Below are 21,382 nucleotides of genomic sequence, written 5' to 3'. Positions count from 1 at the left end.
CTCGTAGAAAAGCCCGCAGGAGCCGTGCGCTCCTTAAAGGGTGCGCGGCTCCTGTGGGCTTTTGCAGGAGGTGGGGGAATTCCCCCACCTCCCGCAAAAGCAGGGAGAAGGTCTGGGAGAAGCGCACAGGCTGCCTGCAGCCTGTCCGCTGCTCCCAGAGCTGGGCGGGGGGGGATCACCCCCCCTTGATTTCCCCCTCTGACAACTAGGTGCACCCTATGGTCACATGCGCCCTATGGAGCGAAAATACGGTACTAGCAGAATGAAAATGCAATAATAAAAATACATAAGCATATTAAAAACGTAATTATAATACAGATGTCCCGTCATTTGTTCTGCCAAAATGTCTAGGAAAATGCAAGCGTCTTTGCCTGGCACCAAAACAATGAAAAAGTTGATGCCCGGCAGGTCTCCTTGGGGAGAGCATTCCTTAGATAGGCAGCTGCTACACAAAGGGTCATTCTCTTGTCGCCATCCTCTGGACCTCTCTCAGAGGTGACACACACAAAAAGGCCTCTGATGTTGATATGGGAAAGACAGTCCTTTTGGTATACAGATCCTGAGCTGTATAAGGCTTTAAATGTCAAAATTACCACCCTCTTGAGATTGAGCAGTTCCAAAACCAGAGCTGAACCTGTTTTTCATCTGGAACTTTAATATCAGGATTCTGATAAACGTTCTTGGAACACTGTTATTAAACTGTATGATAATGGTTTGAAAAAGTTAATTCAAACTTTGACAGAAATCAAGCCTTGATGGTTCACCTACCTAGTTTTTATCTGATTTTCACCAGAAATACATAGGGAATGAAGACTTCATTTCCTGAGTGTTTCTTGTGAAAGTCAGATAAAAACTTCTGACTTATTTATTTATTTTGCTTTTCAGTTGCAGTAGAGAGTGATTAACCAAAGGTGGGGGTTTTCTTTTTAAATTAGCAATTTAAATAAAAAATTAGGTTTATGTGCACACTTACAGTAGCTATTTTATTCTTACAGCTGTATACTCTGAAGGCACCTGAGCCTGATATAGTTTCTTAACTGGGATTTTTTTGAATTCTTTATTTGGTTTCATATTAGTGACATTGTATTTAATATGTTTAGATTTTTTTTTCTTGATACCAGAGTTTGATTGGAATTTTATTTTGCCCTTTTGATATGCGTCTGTGATTATATCCTGACTGTGTTTTTATTGTGTTGTTCTTTTGACGGAAGATAATAAAATATAAATTGGGGGGGGGGAGAGAGAGGAATGGATAAGAACAGTTAGCATTATAAATGCAGATATTATGTGGAACAGCCAAACAGGTTTGAGCAGACATATCCTGCTAGATTTTCATTTAAATACCTTATCCGCCCTTTGGCATATTCACAGCTATGCAGGTTTTAGCACCCTGTTTAGGGCCTAGACAGGAGTTAAATTATGCATGAAATTCCTTGATTGTATATTAGACCCTCTCACTTGAATGCTGCCTCACAGGCTTTTGATCAAGGGTCTAGACAACTCTCATATGACGAAAGCTTACATTGTTTGGGGCTTTTTAGCTTAGACTAAAGGTAAGGGGCTACAGGATAAGAGGTTTATAAAATTGTGTATGGTGTAGAGCAGTGTTTCCCCAACTTGGGTCTCCAGCTGTTTTTTTGGACTACAACTCCCATCATCCCTAGCTAGCAAGATCAGTGGTCAGGGATGATGGGAAATGTAGTACAAAAAACAACTGGAGACCGAAGTTTGGGAAACCCTGGTGTAGAGTAAGTAGATGAAAAGGTTTTTTTTTTTTCTTTCTTAAATCTAGACTGCAGAATCATCCAATGATGCTTAATGGTAGGAAATTTGGGACAAACAAAAAGTGCACACAGCACATAGTTAAATTATGGAATTCACTACCATAAAATGTTGTGGTGGCCACCAACTTGGATGGCTTTAAAAAGGAATTCGCCTTGTCATCCATGAATTTACCTGTCGGTGTTTAGTAGTCATGAGGGCTCTGTACTGTTTCCAAGGTAGCTTGCCTGCAAGGACCAGTTCAGACCGTAGGTGTCTGGTTTGCTACTTTGGGAAACAGGATGATAGGCTGCCCGGCTGCTCTTCTGTTCTTATTTGCAGAGGGTGAAAAGTACACGTGAGAATCCCTTTGGCTCCCCCTGGTGACATCAAGTTCCATTGCAACTCCTTGTTCCTGTCAGATCATAGAGAGCCTTTCTGCATGGCAGACCTGACAGAAAAGCAATGTGTTTGTAAAACTTGGGGATTAAGGTTAATGCATATTTACAGTGCCTTAAATTCTAATGCTAAACCACACCATGGCTTAGCACAAATGCATGAGCGTGAGGGTTCCTCTATGAGCTAAAGCATGGTTTGACTTAGTGTGTCTGCTGAACCTGGACTCATGGCTAGTCCCACTCCAGACAAACCATGAATTGTGCGTCTCTCCCCCCCCCCCAAAAAAAAGTTTATTTTGTAATTAGAAAACATATGTAAATTTACACACAAACCACAAGGTTTGTTCTTGAGTTTATAGCTTATGGAGGAGACCAACCACAAGCCCAGATTTGGACAACACATTTGGCCAAACCATGGCTTAGATCTGAGTAGTGCAGCAACAGGAAGGAACGAACACACACACACAGGCTGCAATCTTTTCTCCAGGAAACCACTCACTTGTGTGTTTCCTCTAAGCTATGGTTTGGCTTAGATTGTCTGCACACCATACATTTTTTTAAAAAAATATTTTATTAAAGTTTTTAAAATATATGCACACCATACATTTAAAGCACATTATTTGCCCTGGAGAATCCTGGAAATTGTAACACTGTGAGGGGTAAACTCATTTCCCAGGATTGCTGGGGAAAGTCATGTGCTTTAAATATATGGTGTGTATGCAGTGTAAGACTTACGTGTCAATTAACTTAAAGCAAAACATTTGGGTTACATAATTAGGAAAGACAAAGAGGGACTATTTTCTCAGCTATGGAAGTTATGCTTAATACGCTTAGCCTGCATATCTACTATGGACTCAACAGCTTTATGTTCTGTTAAGTAGACAATTGCTGCATGTTGGAGTGAAGTTTCTGCTTATGCAAGTAGTTTCTGACTTTCATAAAACATCATAACAGCAAAAGCCACACCTGAGAAGCGCCTTTCTGCCATATAGTTACTTAAGGCCTAAGAGAGCTTTCTTTCAATAGAAGTGAGCAAATCTGCAGGATTCTGGGATTTTTAAAAGGGAGTCAGTTTGAGTAATAAGCAGTAAACTCTTGAGAGGGGATAAAGGAGATGCTGGATAAGTCCATGGAAGTAGCTTATGTTACTTTGAAGCAATGCTTGTCTTCTTATTTTGCATCAACATTCCATTAGTTGTCTATATCAGTGTGAGAAGAGACTTCTGAAAACCTAGAGAATGAAAACAAAAATCCCATTCATTTAGACTTCCTTTCAGTATTATAGTGGCCTGATTCAGATATAATGCTGTACCCTGATTTAGTGTTATGATCAAAAGCCTCCTCCTACCTTCCATTTTCTCCTAACTGCAGTTTGTTTTAATTCAGATGAAATGACAAACTGCAGTTGGTTGAAAACAAGGAGAGGATTCTCATGGTCTCTGCGATGAAGGAAGGGTGCACATCCTCAGTGTAACCAGTGTAAATTCCTGCCAATATCTTTCATCTCTCTTTGCTCCATACTTTGGTTTTCATCATCATCACAGACCTTTCTGCGCACTTTTAAAATACAACCTAAAATTATTGCATGCATGCTGGTTTTGAATTTGAAGGTGAAACGTTTGTTCTTTGTCTCTCCTCAAGGGCATCGGAAAGATGACGAAACACCTTCTGGCTGGGGACCTGTGGAGCTTGTGGCTGTGATTGCAGGCCCGGTCTTCCTTGTGTTCGTCATTTTGATCATAGTGGTTTTTGTCTTTCACCACCACCAGCGAGTATATCACAATCGTCAACGGCTGGACATGGAAGATCCATCTTGCGAGATGTGTCTATCCAAGGACAAAACCCTTCAAGATCTAGTGTATGATCTGTCTACCTCTGGCTCTGGCTCAGGTACAAAGGCCTTCCTTTTTATGCAACATTTTGTTTTTTTAAAATGTTGCTAAGCTATTTTATATGGCTCTAATTTTAGTAAAAATGCAGTATATTCACCTTATTATGTTTTTATATATGCTGTAAGCCACCCAAAGTGACTGGGGAAACCCAGCCACAGGGGCGAGGTATTAATAATAAAATTACTATTATTATTAAATCATTTTCTTTAATATGATGGAATTCTGAACCATTCTCCTTCTTAGTGTTGCAGTTTAAACAATAGGTGCTGAAAGCAAGTAGCAAGTGGCCCTAAATTGGCTGCTGTTCTCGTCTGGAGTAGGCATTTGTTATGAAGTTAAAGAAGAGAGCGCTTTCTTCCTCAAAGTCAAGTTCTCAGCAGTTATTTTCCTTTCCCTTCTGTTGCACAGCAGGGGTAAAAATGGGTAGGAAAGGAAGGATGTGCCTTTGCTCCACTTCCTTATGTGCTGCAATAGGTGCCCATGTGACTTATCACCTTCCCAGTGTAGATTATAGTTCAAATCAGGCCTGGCATAGCTGCATTCACATCTGCTGCATATCTTTGGCACAAGTTAGCGTATCATTTAGAGCATTCAAAATGCTTCTCAATATCTCAGTAATTGCCAACGACATATAGGATAGATTGTCAGTGTCCCCATTTTGCACACAGGACTGACTGAGGTTGAGCGATGGGCAAGCCGCAAATATGGTCTAGTTGTACCCATTGCTAAAATGGAATCTGAATTGAGAATGTGCCAGTTTTCTACTCATAGTCACCACACAGGACACTGAAGTTATAAATGGATTGCCTATAGGTAAAGGTAAAGGTACCCCTGCCCGTACGGGCCAGTCGTGTCCGACTCTAGGGTTGTGCGCCCATCCCACTTAAGAGGCCGGGGGCCAGCGCTGTCCGGAGACACTTCCAGGTCACGTGGCCAGCGTGACGAAGCTGCTCTGGCAAGCCAGCACTAGCGCAGCACACGGAAACGCCGTTTACCTTCCAACTATAAAGCGGTACCTATTTATCTACTTGCACTTAAGAGTGCTTTCGAACTGCTAGGTGGGCAGGAGCTGGGACCGAAAGATGGGAGTTCACCCCGCCGCGGGGATTCGAACCGCCGACCATACGATCGGCAAGCCCTAGGCACTGAGGTTTTACCCACAGCGCCACCCGCGTCCCAATAGCATGGTCAGATGCAAAAGAGACAGGGTTCCTGCACGACAAGTGGCAGTTGCTGAAATTCCCTCTTCACATTTGTTATAAAGCTGAAGGAACCTGCTCTTTTTTGCACATGACGCCTTAAGAGGCTCTTGAGTACTTAAAGCCAAGCCACCTTGGCTTCCTGCCCTATGGGATCCTTTTCAACACTTCCCTTTCTTACTGCATGAGTATTCCACTAACAAACCCTGTAAGTGGAAGCCCTGTGGAAGGGCTTCCACTTGCGCAACAGGTTTTTCCCATATGTGTGACCCCCCCAAATTGCCTCGGGGGTCAGGAGAACCCCAGAATGGCATACAGGTGGAGAGTAGGGGGTTGTTCTGCCTGGCATTAGACAGAACATTCAGCATAGCACAATGTTGAATTCAACCCTTTCTTTCTGCATATTGAGATTGTCAGCCAGCCACAATAGCAAAGGCCGGTTGTGCACATAGGACTGCAGACTCAAGCTCCTGTTTCAGTGATGTGGCTGCTATGCTTCTTTTGAGGATATCCACACTTTGGATCTTTAGAAGATAATTGCTGCATCAGGCCCTAATAAGAGCAGGAAATCTTTGATTTGGACTCTTGAATACAGTGGTACCTTGGGTTAAGAACTTAATTCGATCTGGAGGTCTGTTCTTAACCTGAGGTACCACTTTAGCTAATGGGGCCTCCTGGTGCTGCTGCCATGCAATTTCTGTTCTCATCCTGAAGCAAAGTTCTTAACCCGAGGTACTATTTCTGGGTTAGTGGAGTCTGTAACCTGAAGCGCCTGTAACCCGAGGTACCACTGTATGTCATAACCAAACTTGGCCCACTTTCTTCTTTATACTGGCCTTGTCTTCCCTATCTCTAATTTAACTTTTTGCCGGCAGGTTTGCCGCTCTTTGTCCAGCGCACTGTGGCTCGGACAATTGTCCTGCAGGAAATAATCGGCAAAGGTCGTTTTGGGGAAGTGTGGCGTGGCCGGTGGCGTGGCGGCGATGTAGCTGTGAAAATCTTTTCTTCGCGGGAAGAGAGATCCTGGTTCAGAGAAGCCGAGATCTACCAAACGGTCATGCTGCGCCATGAGAATATTTTGGGGTTTATCGCTGCAGACAACAAAGGTATCGTGCTGCTTCTGCATTCCAGTAAACAAACCAGAGTTACAGATTGTATTTTAAAATATTGCTTTGTGCTATCTGCAGTCTACATTATAGTTTCATGGCGATGTTGAAGCCTTTGTGTCTGTTGACTGCGCTGATGTGTCATCCTGAAATGTTCGTGAATGCCTTAAGTGCTGAGAGACAAAGCAACAACACAGCACAATTATTTTTTTACTGTTTTTGGTGAGAGGCCAGTTTCGATAGGGCTAAAAACTCACACTGACTCTGATGGAGGAAGAAAGGCAAAGAAACTAGAAAGCTAAAGGATTATGGGCAAGGGAGGTATACTGTTGTCTTTCTGTATCTTAAGGCTTCCATAAGACAAAATTAACTGAGGAAGTTCTCCCCTCCTCTCCCTGCCCCCCATATCACAATGATACAATAATAGACACTCCACCTGGTTTAATCTTCCTTTCTGATCAATGATAAAAGAGGCACAGGGCCACTCTCAGGGTCCTTACCTGGAAAATTCAAGGGAGTCATCATGAAGCACTCAATGTGAAAAATCAATTTGGGCTAACCAGATGGGAGGAGAGAGAGCTCAACCTTAGGTGAGTTAACTCTAGACCCAGGTGTGGGGAACCTCTGGCCCTCCAGATGTTTCTGGACTACAGCTTGCCTCGACCATGACCAATGGCCATGCCAGCTGAGGCTGGTGGGAGTTTGAGTCTGACAGCTACTGGAGGGCCGCAGTTTTCATACCCCTGCTCTAAGTTGAGCACAGGAAACTGCAGCAGTGGCTATCAGAACAGCTCTGAGTATCACTTTGCCTATGTCTGTCCATGACAGTGGCAGCTTTGCGTTTGGCTGGTGGTGGGTGAAGCATAGAGCAACCAGAACCATCCCTCTTGCTCTTGCAGATGGGAACAGTCACAGCCTTTGGCTTCTGATTGCTAACTGTCGTAACAAAGCGGAATTGGTCACATTGACGTGATTGAATATGTGCAGAGTTCAGATGTATTACACTGGCACATTTCCCAAGCAGCATGTCACATTCCCCCTTCAAAAGGTTATTCAAATTCAGCTACCGGTAGTTCAAATAACTCCCTTCTCAAAACTGATTTTATTGCAGACCAGTGTACAAGTAACTTTTCCCGGGCCTTCAGAAACAATTAACCTCACACACTGTGAGGGCTCCTGCCTTTTGACTTTCACCAGCTTCTAGTTTTGTGACTGGCTCATTTATTAGTTTTTCTGTGAGAGTGTTCAAGCAAAACCTCCCTTGGGGTGGCTTGGGGCCAAGTAAGTCCTAGGACTTCATTCACGGCAAAGTCATCTGACTTCCTCCGTTTCTGTCCAAGCTGTTCAGTTTCTCAACCTGGAAAACATACCCAGCCCATCACAGATGCTTCTGCTGCTATAGAAATCACTTAAGCTTAGTGCGCTTTTTAAAATTCATCTCTCTGTACCAGCTTGGATATTGCCAGTTTTGAGAAACAGCTCTTGCATTATAGACCTGATCCTGCGCCTCTCATGCAAAATTGATAATCTTAACAGGAAACGAAGGTTAACAGTTGCTCTTATTAGTAGCTATTAAAGAGTATTCATTGTCTGATGATGCCAAGGAGCGCTGGTATAAAATGAGTTGCTTTCAAGTGTATGCAGTGTTGTGTGTGCGTATGTGTGCTTGGCCATTGGGGACACCAGTCGTTTGCTCCTGTAATGCCACAACAATGTGCTTCACTTTGGAGCTGTTCATACAGCAGGAGCAAAATAATGTTGTATGTGATTTATCACACACTGTCTTCTCTTGACAGCCAAGTCAGGCAGCTTCAGGGATCTGTCCCTTTCCTAGGGCTGGGTGATATCTGGTTTTCAACATTGTTATAAACATCGCGACATACCTATATATCACAACATCTGGAATATGAATGGAGCTATGTAGAGGCATTGGCTGGCTTCACGGTTTTCCCACATTAGAAAGACTTTAGAAAACCATCAGTCAAGGTTGAAGGAAGTCTTGGGCTAGGATAGCCAAAAATTTCGAAATGATGTTTAAAAGGATGTTATGCTGGAAAATAGTGTAAAAACCAATAAAAAATTGTTGAAACTGATATTGGTGATCAACTTATAGAGTGTACAAAGTAAGGTATCGTGGGACTGAGTGATTCAGAGCTTTGTATACTACTAGCACAGCAGCCTTGAACGTGACCTAGTAGATCCCATAGTAAATGCCTGCAAACATATTCACGCCGGATAGCTCCATTAGAGCATGGTGCTGGTAACGCCAAGGTTGCAGGTTTCTATTGCAGGGGGTTGAACTAGATGATCCTTTCCAACTCTACAATTCTGTTATTCTATACAGTAAACAGATTTTTCTCAACTGTTTCGCCTTTTGTTGTATATGCTGCCTGCTGCTCGTCAATGAATTCTAGCGCAAAAGTATGGCTGCTGTTTTCTTCACCCTTTTGATGGGCCCTTCTCCCGTTTGCCTTGCCAACAGATAATGGCACTTGGACTCAGTTGTGGTTGGTCTCCGATTACCATGAGTATGGCTCTCTGTTTGATTACCTCAACCGATACACTGTAACCATCGAGGGGATGATTAAATTGGCTCTGTCCGCTGCCAGTGGACTAGCACACCTGCACATGGAAATTGTGGGAACCCAAGGTAAGAAACAGGTTTGACAGATGCACATTTTACAGAGGTCATTTAGGAAGCGACAGGGCTTCTCTTAAGATCAGCATAAACTGAGGAAGACGAAGTAGCTCATTCTTTAGATGAAAGCAGGAAGGAAGTTTAAGTCGGCGGGTAATGAGACTAGTAGAATTTAGGGTAAAACAAGTAAGCAACCTGTATAAACCACAATTCCCTACATTAGACATCATGAGGAACTGCAGTTTGAGATGATCAGGATTCGTTTCCCAAGGAGTTACCGTTCCAGTGCTTGTTCATATCTGCTAAACTATCGTTTTAACAATGTATATCTGCACAAGGCTGCTATCCTATCTAGGAGCAGTTTGGCTGGCTCTTGCACTGAGTCTGATAAGAGATCTTGTTTATTTCCTTCATAGCTAACACTTTGTAGTTTGTAGTTTTAACACTGACTGAGCTTTGCGGCTTTTGTGATGCTGTCTGCTCCTTTTTAGACTTTATTACTGGCAAATAATTTTATCATTACACCGAAGGACAATTGTAGGATTCTCTTTCATTGCGTTTTACTAGGAAAACCTGGGATTGCTCACCGGGACTTGAAATCCAAGAATATACTGGTGAAGAAGACTGGAACTTGTGCCATTGCTGACTTGGGTCTGGCTGTCCGCCATGACGCTGTTACTGATACAATTGACATAGCCCCCAATCAGAGGGTTGGAACAAAGCGGTAAGAAAATGGTGGCTCAGCTGATCAGGGGTTCAGTGTTGACGGCTTTGGGTGATGAGCCAAAAATACGACCAAAAGCCGTTGCAGTTGCTTCATCTATAGCAGGGCTGCCTGGCCATTTTTGGCCAAATGGCTACATTGACCCTTGTCCAACTGCCAAGGGGCAGCATACCAATGGTGAATGTGGTCATCCCATGCTCTCTCACACACACAAATCGGGCATGCAGAATTCACACACATGAGACACACAGAGATACGGAGGTGAGGGACACATAGCCCTCAGCTGATCAACGTAGATGAGCTGTGAAGTGAGGCTTTCACCCCCTCCCTGCTCATTGAATGGTGGAGACCAGGGAGAAATTTAAACTTCTCTGCCCATCCCAGTTCTGTTTTACTTGAGTCCCCTCCCCCACTGCTGCCTAAATTGGTGTGTCTTTGGCCAGAAAATTTTACTTATGGTTGGGGAGAGAGGATTGGCTTAGGCTAGGGCTGACTGATATCTGGTTTTCAGCTTCGTGATATCACCAGCTTAGCATTGCAATATACTGATATGTCACAATGTGTGAAATTAGAGGCGTTGGCTGGCTTCACGGTTTTTCCCACATTGTGTTTTTTGCATAGCGTGTGCGCGCACACACACACATGCATACATCATGATTTGTGATATATTGCCAGGTCAAAAATTATGAAACAGATATGGGTTTCAATCCAGTTTTGGACGATTTATTGATGTATCACCCAGCCCTAGCCTAGCCTAGCTGCTGACAAACCCTGGTTTATATTCTCTCTGCTTTTCTCCTAGATCAGACGCTTGCCAAATGCTAACTGGTTTGTTTTGCCTACATGCAACATTAGGCTTAGACATTTGACTAGTTGAATCCCATACTCAGAAGAGCAGAATTTGCACTGCACTTTTATCTGTGATCACCCCCCCCACACACACACACACACAAAAATACTCTCAAGCAATTGGGGATGACTTACAGTAGTGTTTCATGCATTTTACTTCAACTATTATTCTCAGTTGTTTCAACAGCTTTTTTATTTTTTTTAGACATGAGTAGTCTCTCAAGCATTTTTGGGAGGTGGCAGAAACAATGGGCATCATTTTGAAATTGTTGGAAAGTGCTGGACATGGCTGCTCACATCATTTCATTCATGTACAAACCCACCCACCCCTCAAGAGAACATGAGCATGCACACACACACACACACACACACACACAAAATATGAACTGAACATTAAGTTCCGCCCCCTGCTGCTAATGTCATCTTGGGGGGGGGGTTTAACATAAAGGCAATAATTATTATTTTTTAAAAATAATTTCTGTCATAATGTGCAGTTCAGTTGAATGGGCTTTCAAACAAGGGGCCTGCCCTGAAAATTGTGATTCTTGAGCCATAGTTACAGCAAATGATACTTCTGTATTACTCTCAGATACCATAATAGCATTAGATTTTAGCCACAATAGATGTCATAGTAATTAATGTGATTTGTTCTTATTTTGATTCAGCTACATGGCTCCCGAGGTTCTTGATGAAACAATTAACATGAAGCATTTTGATTCATTTAAATGTGCTGATATCTATGCCCTGGGACTAGTTTATTGGGAAATTGCTCGGAGATGCAACTCAGGAGGTAATGGCTTTCTTTTTCTTTTCTTTGCATAGAAATTAAGAGGGTTTCTGCCTGCTCCAAATGTTGCAATAAAACAGTGCAATCCGAATGCACAGAAATTTTTAAAAGGATGTAGACTAGAGATGTAATTAGGAGGAGCATGGGAGCTCTGCCCGTCTTGTTTGGAGAAGGAAGTAGTCTTGCTGATTCAGAAGATCATGTTGTTCCCATTGACTCAGCATTTTAATCAGACTCTCACTAATGGGTTTTGTGGGGATTATTGACATGTCTTTGGTGGGTGGAGTCTCTGTTCTAGATGACTTTTAAAATGGTTGTTCCTGTTTCCTTGGATGCACTGAGTCATTAACATGAAGTATTAATCAACATCACCTGACCTAATCTGAGTTCACATGTGCATGTTTGGTAATTCACATATTGGCATATTTTGTTTCAGTAAAGTTTCAAGAATATGCTGCTGTGTTATTTTGATGGTGAAATAGTGGGCATTATAATTTAATCCCCCCCCCCCCGTTGTATTCTTTGTCATGGACTGAGTAAAGCTGATTGCTTCTCCAATTATTGGGTGTCTTAATAGGAGATGAAGGGACGTGGGTGGCGCTGTGGGTTAAACCACAGAGCCTAGGACTTTCCGATCAGAAGGTTGGCGGTTTGAATCCCCGCGATGGGGTGAGCTCCCGTTGCTCGGTCCCTGCTCCTGCCAGCCTAGCAGTTCAAAAGCACGTCAAAGTGCAAGTAGATAAATAGGTTCCGCTCCAGCGGGAAGGTAAACGGTGTTTCCTTGCGCTGCTCTGGTTCACCAGAAGCGGCTTAGTGATGCTGGCCACATGACTGTACGCCGGCTCCCTCGGCCAATAAAGCGAGATGAGCGCCGCAACCCCAGAGTCGGTCACGACTGGACCTAATGGTCAGGGGTCCCTTTACCTTTAGTAGGAGATGAGAAAGAACAGGGAAAGCCTGGGACTTAAGCTGAGTGGGAACTATGCAAAAGCAGCCCATGTGAGCGAGGGGCAGAGTAATTTAACACCCCATTCTGGGCTGCAGGGTGGGTATGCTGGATGTGGCAGAGGTATCCCTCTGCTCAGCTCCCCCAGCTGTGCTGCCCACCCGCCGACAGCCACCAACAGAGTGACACATGTCACTCTGCTGGTACAGCACTTCCCCTTCCAAATGCCTGTTGTTGGGGTACTGCCAGAGAGACGGGGGCATCAGGCAGGTCCCCAGCTGGCTCCGGACGATCACCGGTCTCCCGTGGAACAGCGTCAGTCAATTAGCGACATGAGCCTCAGGTATGTTCCGAGACCTGTGCACACTCTGTCAGCAGGGTGTATAAATCATCCACAACGGACGATGGAGACAGTGAGAGCATATTTACAGCTTTATTCAACGTGCTGCATTTTTCGCTCTGTAACATGCACCAGACCACAAGACGCACCTAGTTTTTGGAGGAGGAAAACAAGAAAAAAATTATTCTGAATCTCAGAAACCAGAACAGCAAGAGGGATCGCTGCGCGGTGAAAGCAGCAATCCCTCTTGCTGTTCTGGCTTCTGGGATAGCTGCGCAGCCTGCATTCGCTCCATAAGACGCACACACATTCTCCCTTACTTTTTAGGAGGGAAAAAGTGAGTCTTATAGAGCAAAGAATACGGTTGTTCAGGAACAAAGGAAAACATGACTGCTTGCCTCCGTGTCCAGGAAAACAGGCGCATAGCAATAGCAACATACAACGGAAGTTCCCAGCAGACTATGCTGGGAGTAAACAGGCATGTGATACACAAACGTCATGCCTGTACCCTTTTAAGGTGGAATGGAACTATATCCTAACACCAAGTGCCATCAGCAGCATTGCCTGTGGAAGGCTCCAAAACAGGGCATTCCAGGGAGTGGAGGAATCAAGCTAGTCTCACTGTCATTGGTAGCATTGTCCTCAACTCTGTCCTGATTGCAGGAAACTTGCTGCTCCTCACCTGCCACAAGCTGCAGATGATGTGGTTGCCTCGCAGCTCTGCAAAGTGCTTGGATTGTGTCCTAAAAATATTTCAGATTTGTGCTGGAAATAGAGAAATCATAGAATCATAGAGTTGGAAGAGACCACAAGGGCCATCGAGTCCAACCCCCTGCCAAGCAGGAAACACCATCAGAGCACTCCTGACATATGCTTGTCAAGCCTCTGCTTAAAGACCTCCAAAGAAGGAGACTCCACCACACTCCTTGGCAGCAAATTCCACTGTCAAACAACTCTTACTGTCAGGAAGTTCTTCCTAATGTTTAGGTGGAATCTTCTTTCTTGTAGTTTGGATCCATTGCTCCGTGTCCGCTTCTCTGGAGCAGCAGAAAACAACCTTTCTCCCTCCTCTATGTGGCATCCTTTTATATATTTGAACATGGCTATCATATCACCCCTTAACCTCCTCTTCTCCAGGCTAAACATGCCCAGCTCCCTTAGCCGTTCCTCATAAGGCATCGTTTCCAGGCCTTTGACCATTTTGGTTGCCCTCCTCTGGACACGTTCCAGTTTGTCAGTGTCCTTCTTGAATTGTGGTGCCCAGAACTGGACACAGTACTCCAGGTGAGGTCTGACCAGAGCAGAATACAGAGCAGAAATGGTGGGGGAGGTACGGCTGCTGCTGCTGTCAAAACCCTGGCCAACTTGTGGAACATCCGCACAGCTCGGACCATTGACACAATTGCCCCTGAGCACCCTTTCCCGCTTGGCTTCTTGGTATAGTCCAGAGCCTTTCGGCAAGGAAAGAAGCTGGGAGACAGATTGATCATGAATGGAGGAAAACTCTGGTTGAATGGAATGAAAATAGGATACAGTTGTGGGTACAGCAGTGCTTTTTCAATGAATTGTGTAGGAATTTTAATGTATGTGATGTCATTAAACTTTTCTCTAATTTCTGATTGAGTTTGTTGAAGATCACACACACACACACACACACACACGCAACAGTGTATTAATATAGTTCTGTTTTGCATAGTTTCTTGTTTGGGGCGTGTGACTAGCTTTTTTCTCTCTCTCCCCATCCTCAATCTTTTAGGTACTCATGAAGAATATCAGCTGCCATACTATGACCTTGTACCATCTGACCCCTCCATAGAAGAAATGCGGAAGGTTGTATGTGACCAGAAGCTACGGCCTAATGTTCCCAACTGGTGGCAGAGTTACGAGGTACAGTTAGACTGTGACAAAGACTATAACAACTTGACGCTTCTTGAACAAGAGGTACCGACAATATTAATACTAATAATTTGCCGCATTAGCTAGGGCAGAAAGGGAAACACTAGCCCTCTGTTCTCATAACTCTTGTGAGCAAGGCCTGTGCAAGCTTTTTATGGCAGCCTGAATGCTCTTGTGATGGAGAACCAAAACTACCTAGAGAAGGCAGGATTTCAGTGTGCTAAAAGGAGGTGGCTAACTATGTGAGACCAGTATCATCTTTTGGGATTCTGAAAGTGCAACTTCTGCTTCCTCTGAGAGACAAAGGAGTTGATTGGCAGTCAGTGGCCTGGTTCGCACGTCACATTAAACCATTAGAAACCACAAGGACAACACGACAAGCCAGACCACGTCTTGTGGAAGTGCCTGCTATTTCACATTATAGCATAATTTATTTTCACTATGATTAAAAACAACGTGTGAAACAGGTCAGTGATTTATGGTCCAGATGGTGGAGTGAACACAATACAGTGGTACCTCGGCTTACATACGCTTCAAGTTACATACGCTTCAGCTTACAGACTCTGCTAACCCAGAAATAGTGCTTCAGGTTAAGAACTTTGCTTCAGGATGAGAGCCGAAATCGGGTGCCAGCGGTGCGGTGCCAGCAGGAGGCCCCATTAGCTAATGTGGTCTTCAGGTTAAGAACAGTTTCAGGTTAAGAACAGACCTCCGGAACGAATTAAGTACTTATCCCGAGGTACCACTGTATAACAGTTCTCTTAATGTTCCACCAAGGACCCTGTTTTTAGCATGCAATTTCAAATGGTTCTTTTGAAATGGTCCAGCGCCACACTAAGCTGAGATATGGTGTGTGTTAGAAAACTTGAATGACCATGCAGTGGTATCTCGGGTTAAGTACTTATTTCGTTCCAAAGGTCCGTTCTTAACCTGAAACTGTTCTTAACCTGAAGCACCACTTTAGCTAATGGGGCCTCCCGCTGCCACCACGCCGCCAGAGCATGATTTCTATTCTCATCCTGAAGCAACGGTCTTAACCCGAGGTACTATTTCTGGGTTAGCGGAATCTGTAACCTGAAGCGTATGTAACCCGAGGTACCACTGTACTCCCATTTGATCTAGGCTGATTGACGCAGTTTGAAAACACTTAGAAAATTGTTCTCCACATTGGCCGTGTATGTTGTTTTTATTGATATTGATAATAATTATTGGAATTAAATCTAATAGGAATTTGGTTTATCGCTGAGCATTTAATGTGTCTGGGAGTAAACCATTAGGCTTATTCTTATTCTTAGCCATTCCAGCCAAGCCATGCCCTCCTGCCCTACACCTGAGATCAGAATCGGGGCAGGTAAAAATCTGACCAAGCCAAAAAAGAAAAAAGAGTTTTGAAGACATTTGTGCAGTGCTTTGTCTGGTCTTGCTGTGCACTTGCAATTGGATGATTGTCTGGTCTTGAGAACCCCTTTGCAAGATCTACCGTATTTTTTCACTCTATAGGACTCACTTTTTCCCCTCCAAAAATGAAGGGGAAATGTGTGTGCGTCCTATGGAGCGAATGCAGGCTCCTTGGCTTCATCGATAGCAACGGGAAGCCTCCGAAGCGCAGAGGGAGCGCTCCCTCCGCGCTCTGGAGGCTACGCGTTGTTTTCACTGAAGCCTGGAGAGCGAGAGGGGTCGGTGCGCACCGACCCCTCTCGCTCTCCAGGCTTCAGGCAGCCAACCGCAAGCCTTCGGAGCGCAGCAGGAGTTCCCACCCCGCTCCGAAGGCTTGCGGATAGAAGCCTGAAGCCCGGGGAGCACAGCGCCAACTCCCTCTGCGCTCCCCAGGCTTCAGGCAGCTATCCGCAAGCCCTAGGAGCGCGCCCCCAGCCCCGCAAGCTCCGGGAGCAGCGGCAAGGCTGCGCGCAACCTTGCCGCCACTCCCGGACCTGTTCTGGGGGCTGGGGTCAGGGGAAGCTCGGGCTTCCCCCGCCCCAGCCCTGCGGCTAAAAACGAAGCCGCACGCAGCCTCTCCTGGCTGGAGAGGTTGCGCGCGGCTAAAGAGGAAGCCAAGACAGCCAGTGGGATGGATCCTGCTCGCTGTCTTGGCTTCTTTGCTCTTTGGGGCTGGGGGGGGGGAGAAATAATTTTTTTTTCATTATTCCCCCCCCCCTAAAACTAGGTGCGCCCTATGGTCCGGTGTGCCCTATGGCGCGAAAAATACGGTAGCTCCTCTCCTTAATCTAGTGGATAGTGTCGGTAAACAGAAGCCAGTTTATGCAGGTGGTACCACCTGTGTGATGGCCACATGGTGACTGGAAAATCCTGCTCTCAGGGATAGAGAAATGCTCCACTTGAACGGAATTAGAAAGGCCATGTCTGCGCATGGATCGATCTTCGTATGCTATGCTGTCTGTAGCGAAATAAAACATACCCATACAGCATATGCAACGAGCCCTATGTAGGCTGAAAGAGACATTGCATTGAATATGCCATTGAGAGATCCCTGATGTCGTCTTTCTTTTCTCTCTCTCTCTCTCTCTCCCCCCCGCCCCTCGTTTTTAGTCTTTGCGAGTTATGGGGAAAATGATGCGCGAGTGCTGGTATGCCAATGGAGCAGCACGACTAACAGCGTTGCGCATCAAGAAAACTCTTTCTCATCTCAGTCTCCACGAGGATGTGAAAGTTTAGTCCGCAAGCCCCTTTCCCGAGGAAGCTGCGCAAAAGCTGCCATGCTAGAATTGATGAATGGTGGAGAAGGTCTACCTCGTATTTCTACACAGCCTGCTCCTATCAGCTGGACAACGTGGTGTGCAGGTTAGGTGAGGAAAGTGGACACCCACAGACTTGGCTCCCTTCCTGATTCACGAGTGAAAGTCATCTTTTTTTTTTTCTAATGCCCTCCGGAGAGCGTAAGGATGGGCTTGTTGTATAGAGAGAGAAGTTGACCGCAACCGTATCTTCTTGTTCCTCTGATGGAAATCCCTGTAAATCCTGGCGACGTGCTTGTCGGAGACAGCCCTCTGGCTTAGGGGAAGTGCTTGAGGACCACCATATGCACACACATGCGCACATAAGATTTGGGTGCTCCCTTGTCTGGCCATGTGAAGCTCTTAGTCCTTTCCTAGTTTGACAGATCCTAAGCCACCGCAGCCACTAGTGTTCAGCAGCGTGAGCATGTGCAAAGGTACGTGTCCCTGTGCCCCTTTGGTATGATCGTGTCCGCTTGTGCCCCTGTGCGTGTGCAAATGTAGAGTGTCCTCGTGTGAAAGTGCAGGTGCTCGTGCTCTCTTTGTCCCACACGTTGAGCATCATTATCTCTTTTTCCTCTCGCTAGGGAAGGGTATCCTCCCTGCCAATTTTTAGACCCATCGGGGCACTACGCAAAACTATCTCACTGCCATCCTTCCCTTCTTTTCAAAGCAGGGAATAGGTTTTATTGTGTGTGTGTGGTTTTTTTAGTTTCATGGTCCTCCTGTGTTGTCAGGGCTGGGTGGCAACAGTTGCTTAGCAGGCAGTCCAATCTGAAGAAGGAATAGGTGTCAGGTGAAATCAGTGCTGGTGCTCCTGGTTAAAGGAAGCAAGGCAAAAGTAGGGCTGGGGGAAGCGGTTGACCTTTCAGGATCGTTGCCGTTCTAATTCTCAAGAAACAACTCTAGCATTTTAAACATTTCTCTAATGAAGCATCTGTGGCAAAAGCGTGTATTCAGAGGCTTCCTGTGAAGATTTATCCCTTAAGGAATGATGACTGCAAAACTAAACTTTTTATTATTAAAAGTGTACGTGTGTGCGTGTGTATGTATGTGTGTATATATATGTTTGTGTGTGTGTGTATATATATATGTATATGGTCTCCCGTATTCTGGAAGTGATTATGTGTCACTTGGAATGGGGTGGGGGGGAGAGTTTGGAATGGATTAACTTGCATGCATTTTGTTTCAGTTAAATGATCAGGGTGTAATAAGACTGATTTGGCTGTCGTGTTTGCTTTGGGAACAGCCCAAGACTGTATTATGATGCAAATAATGCGTTGAAAACTCCATAGTATGTGGGTTGGGTGTTTGTGGTAGATAACTCCTGAAGCCATAACTTTTAACTGGAATGGTTTGACTATTGTTTGTTAATTCTTATTTAATTGGGAGGGTCTGGATTTTAACTTTTTTTACTATTCTTTATAAGAGAAGTAAAATTGATAATTACCTCTCGTTCTCTTTTTAAAGAAATCACTACACAAAAAAAAATACTGAAAAAAAATGCACACAGCTCAATTTTACACTGGAACTGTTTCTACTCAAGTTGTGGGCCCTGACTTCTGAGAGGAGACATTATGTCCACTCTGAGACAGGGCATTTTTTAAGTACCGTATATAAAACATTGTGTGTTTTGCTGTCTGTGGGTGTAGGTGTTCGTCTCTGTCTCTTCCTCCTTCAGCCCCTTCTCTTGTTCTCAACTATGTCAGTGTGTAAAATTGAAGCATTGTCGTGTTGTGTATTGGAGTCAGTTTTACACGCTCTTTTTGGTTTGAAGCAAACTGTAGCTTCCTCCAGGGCTGTGTTTTGAAAATCTCAGGCGCTCTTATTCACGGAGGGACAAGTGGCGTTTGCCCTTCTCGTAAAACCCGCTGCCTTCTGTGATTCTGTTTCTGATTGCTTTTGAGCCTCTCCAGCAAATGGACACAGCTTACCAAATCACCTCTACAACTTGGTTCTAAGATGGAAAGCACCTCGACATTTGTCTAGATCATGTATTCCCATCAATGAAAAATTGACTACTTAGTTGCTGACATTGGAGGCTGAAGATAGTACATCATGGAGGCTTAAATTTGGAAGATGCACATGTCCACCTCGCAGCGGTAACATAATTCCATTGCTAAGTTCTCCTTAGTTGGTTGGGGTTTGTTTTTTTTAGTAACAAGGGAGCCATTGTCCTTTGAAACTGCTTGGCCTTGGTGGCTGGAAGAGTTGAGGAAGCTGTAGTGTAACATGGTGCCTAAGAACATTCTGAGTGTTCCCCCAAGAAGCAAGTTGTACACTCTAACTTTATGGCATTGCAGTGTTAAGCGCACCACTTGGAAGTGTGATGAGAACCTACTTCTATGTAAAGCAGAGGCAGACAGCACGATGCCCTCCTGTCATCCCTAGCAAGCATGGCCAATAGCCAAGGAATGAAGGAAGTTGTAGCCTACACATCTGGAGGGCATGTTGATGACTGTCCCTGATGTAAAAGCAGCTTGAATTGGAGTACAACTCACCTAATTGATATCCTACAATAACTTGCCACCGCTACACAGACACACTTCTGTTGTGTCCTTATGAATAAGCCAACTGTGTAGCGCTGCACCTTGAAAGGTAAAAGGGATAGGCTGTATCACAACGATTGGCTTCTAGAGTCATCATAATATGCATTTATCAAAGAGGCCGCAGTAGCCTCTTGCAGCAGAAACACATTTTTGCTCAGTGCTGCTCCGGAGCGCTATCAGAAGAGGAGCAAGGCAGCTAGCTAAAGAGCATTAAAAAGCACTGGGCCATTACATGGCTAAATGCTCGTTTAGCACATTTCTCTCTTCTAACATATATCTGACCAGTGACAGGTAGACGTTGGCTGGGGTTGCAATTTACAGCACTGCAAATTGCAGCAGTTCTGAAGGAGGACAGGTTTTTCACCTGCTCCCACTTCACCTGCTACAAAGATAAATAGGAATAGAAATCCTAATGTCACATTCAAAGGACTGTTGTTCCCGTCCCACTCCCCACAGATCAGAAAGAAGTGGGCAAGTCGGAGGGCCACTAGTTTCTTCTTAAAATTCAAACAGACACAGTTGCACTCCGTTGTGCTTGTTTTCTTCTTAGTAATGTGAAAGGTTCAAATAAAAGACATACCCAACAGTGCAGCTACAATAACTGCTGAGATCTTTTTTTAGACGGCATAAACTAAGGGCACCTAGGAGAGTGAAGAAAACCAATAACCAAAACCAATTATTGGTTTTAACTGTAGCCAGACAACCATGAAGTTTTTAGTCCACTGGTCTGAAGTTCAGGTAAGTCACAGGATGGAATTTGAGTTCTTAATTCCATTTGGGAACGAGCAACTAGCTTCATCTTGGCATCAAGGCAGACATGAAAGAATCTGGTGACGTCAAACCTCCAAATGGAAAACAGTTCATTCACTGCTTTTTTTTTTTCAAATCTAGAAGATGGAAGGTGTGGGTTCCTGGCTGGTACTATTAAGATTTTGTCAGGTGGCACACTGGCTTCAGAATAGATCATTCTGGTACTGTTGTCTGTCTCTACCCTGCCCCCCCCCCTTTTCCCACTTTCTCGTCCACCTACCCCTGATTCCTACTTGATCTTTATATTTCGTTCAGGTTTTGTATGTTTTATTAGAAAAAGACTGTAAAATAGCCACTTAGACACTTTACCTCCTCAGTATGCAAATGTAAATACATGTAATATAGTAAAGAAATCTTTTGTTTTAATATAAGAATGAGGCTGTCCAATTTTCTGTTGTACATTATTAAAAGTTTGTTTTTATTCACTTCAGCTCTGCGATCTTTTCTTTTCTGGTTAATTCTAGCTAACAGTACTCTTAATAACCATAGACTTAGGAGTGGCCGCAGGTGACATTGACACAGACTGCAAATGGACCAAGCCACCCGTCACTCTTTGGGAAATTGATGATGGACTCTCCTTCGTTGGAGGTTATTAAACTGAGGTTGGATCTGTTGGGGGGATTCTTTAGCAGTGATTCCTGCATTGCAGAAGGTTGGGCTAGATGACCCTTAGGGCCCCTTCCAACTCTTAATAGTTGTATGATCCTGTGAAAACAATCAGACTTAATTCTGAGTAACCATGTATTGGATCACAC

The 21,382-nt window shown here is 44.4% G+C and overlaps 1 protein-coding gene across 2 annotated transcripts in view; it reads left to right on the top strand.

Moving 5' to 3' along the window:
• Positions 1 to 21,057, top strand: part of ACVR1B (activin A receptor type 1B) — a 42,865-nt gene extending 21,808 nt beyond the window's left edge. Inside the window, exons 3-9 of one of the 2 annotated variants that reach the window (XM_083490152.1) lie at positions 3,801 to 4,049; positions 6,126 to 6,356; positions 8,839 to 9,006; positions 9,562 to 9,718; positions 11,233 to 11,357; positions 14,397 to 14,527; positions 17,084 to 21,057. In XM_083490152.1, the coding sequence (XP_083346278.1) occupies positions 3,801 to 4,049; positions 6,126 to 6,356; positions 8,839 to 9,006; positions 9,562 to 9,718; positions 11,233 to 11,357; positions 14,397 to 14,527; positions 17,084 to 17,209 (1,187 nt within the window). In that variant the 3' untranslated portion in view covers positions 17,210 to 21,057. Of the gene's footprint in view, positions 1 to 3,800; positions 4,050 to 6,125; positions 6,357 to 8,838; positions 9,007 to 9,561; positions 9,719 to 11,232; positions 11,358 to 14,396; positions 14,582 to 17,083 lie in introns of both variants that reach the window. The other variant, XM_083490151.1, reaches the window with a different exon arrangement.
• Positions 21,058 to 21,382: the final 325 nt, after the last annotated feature.

This window comes from Podarcis liolepis (genome assembly GCF_965112155.1).
Source record: "Podarcis liolepis genome assembly, chromosome: 2".
Lineage (NCBI taxonomy): Eukaryota > Metazoa > Chordata > Lepidosauria > Squamata > Lacertidae > Podarcis > Podarcis liolepis.
Note: the sequence above shows the minus strand (reverse complement) of the source record. Positions and strands in the feature narration are given on the sequence as shown.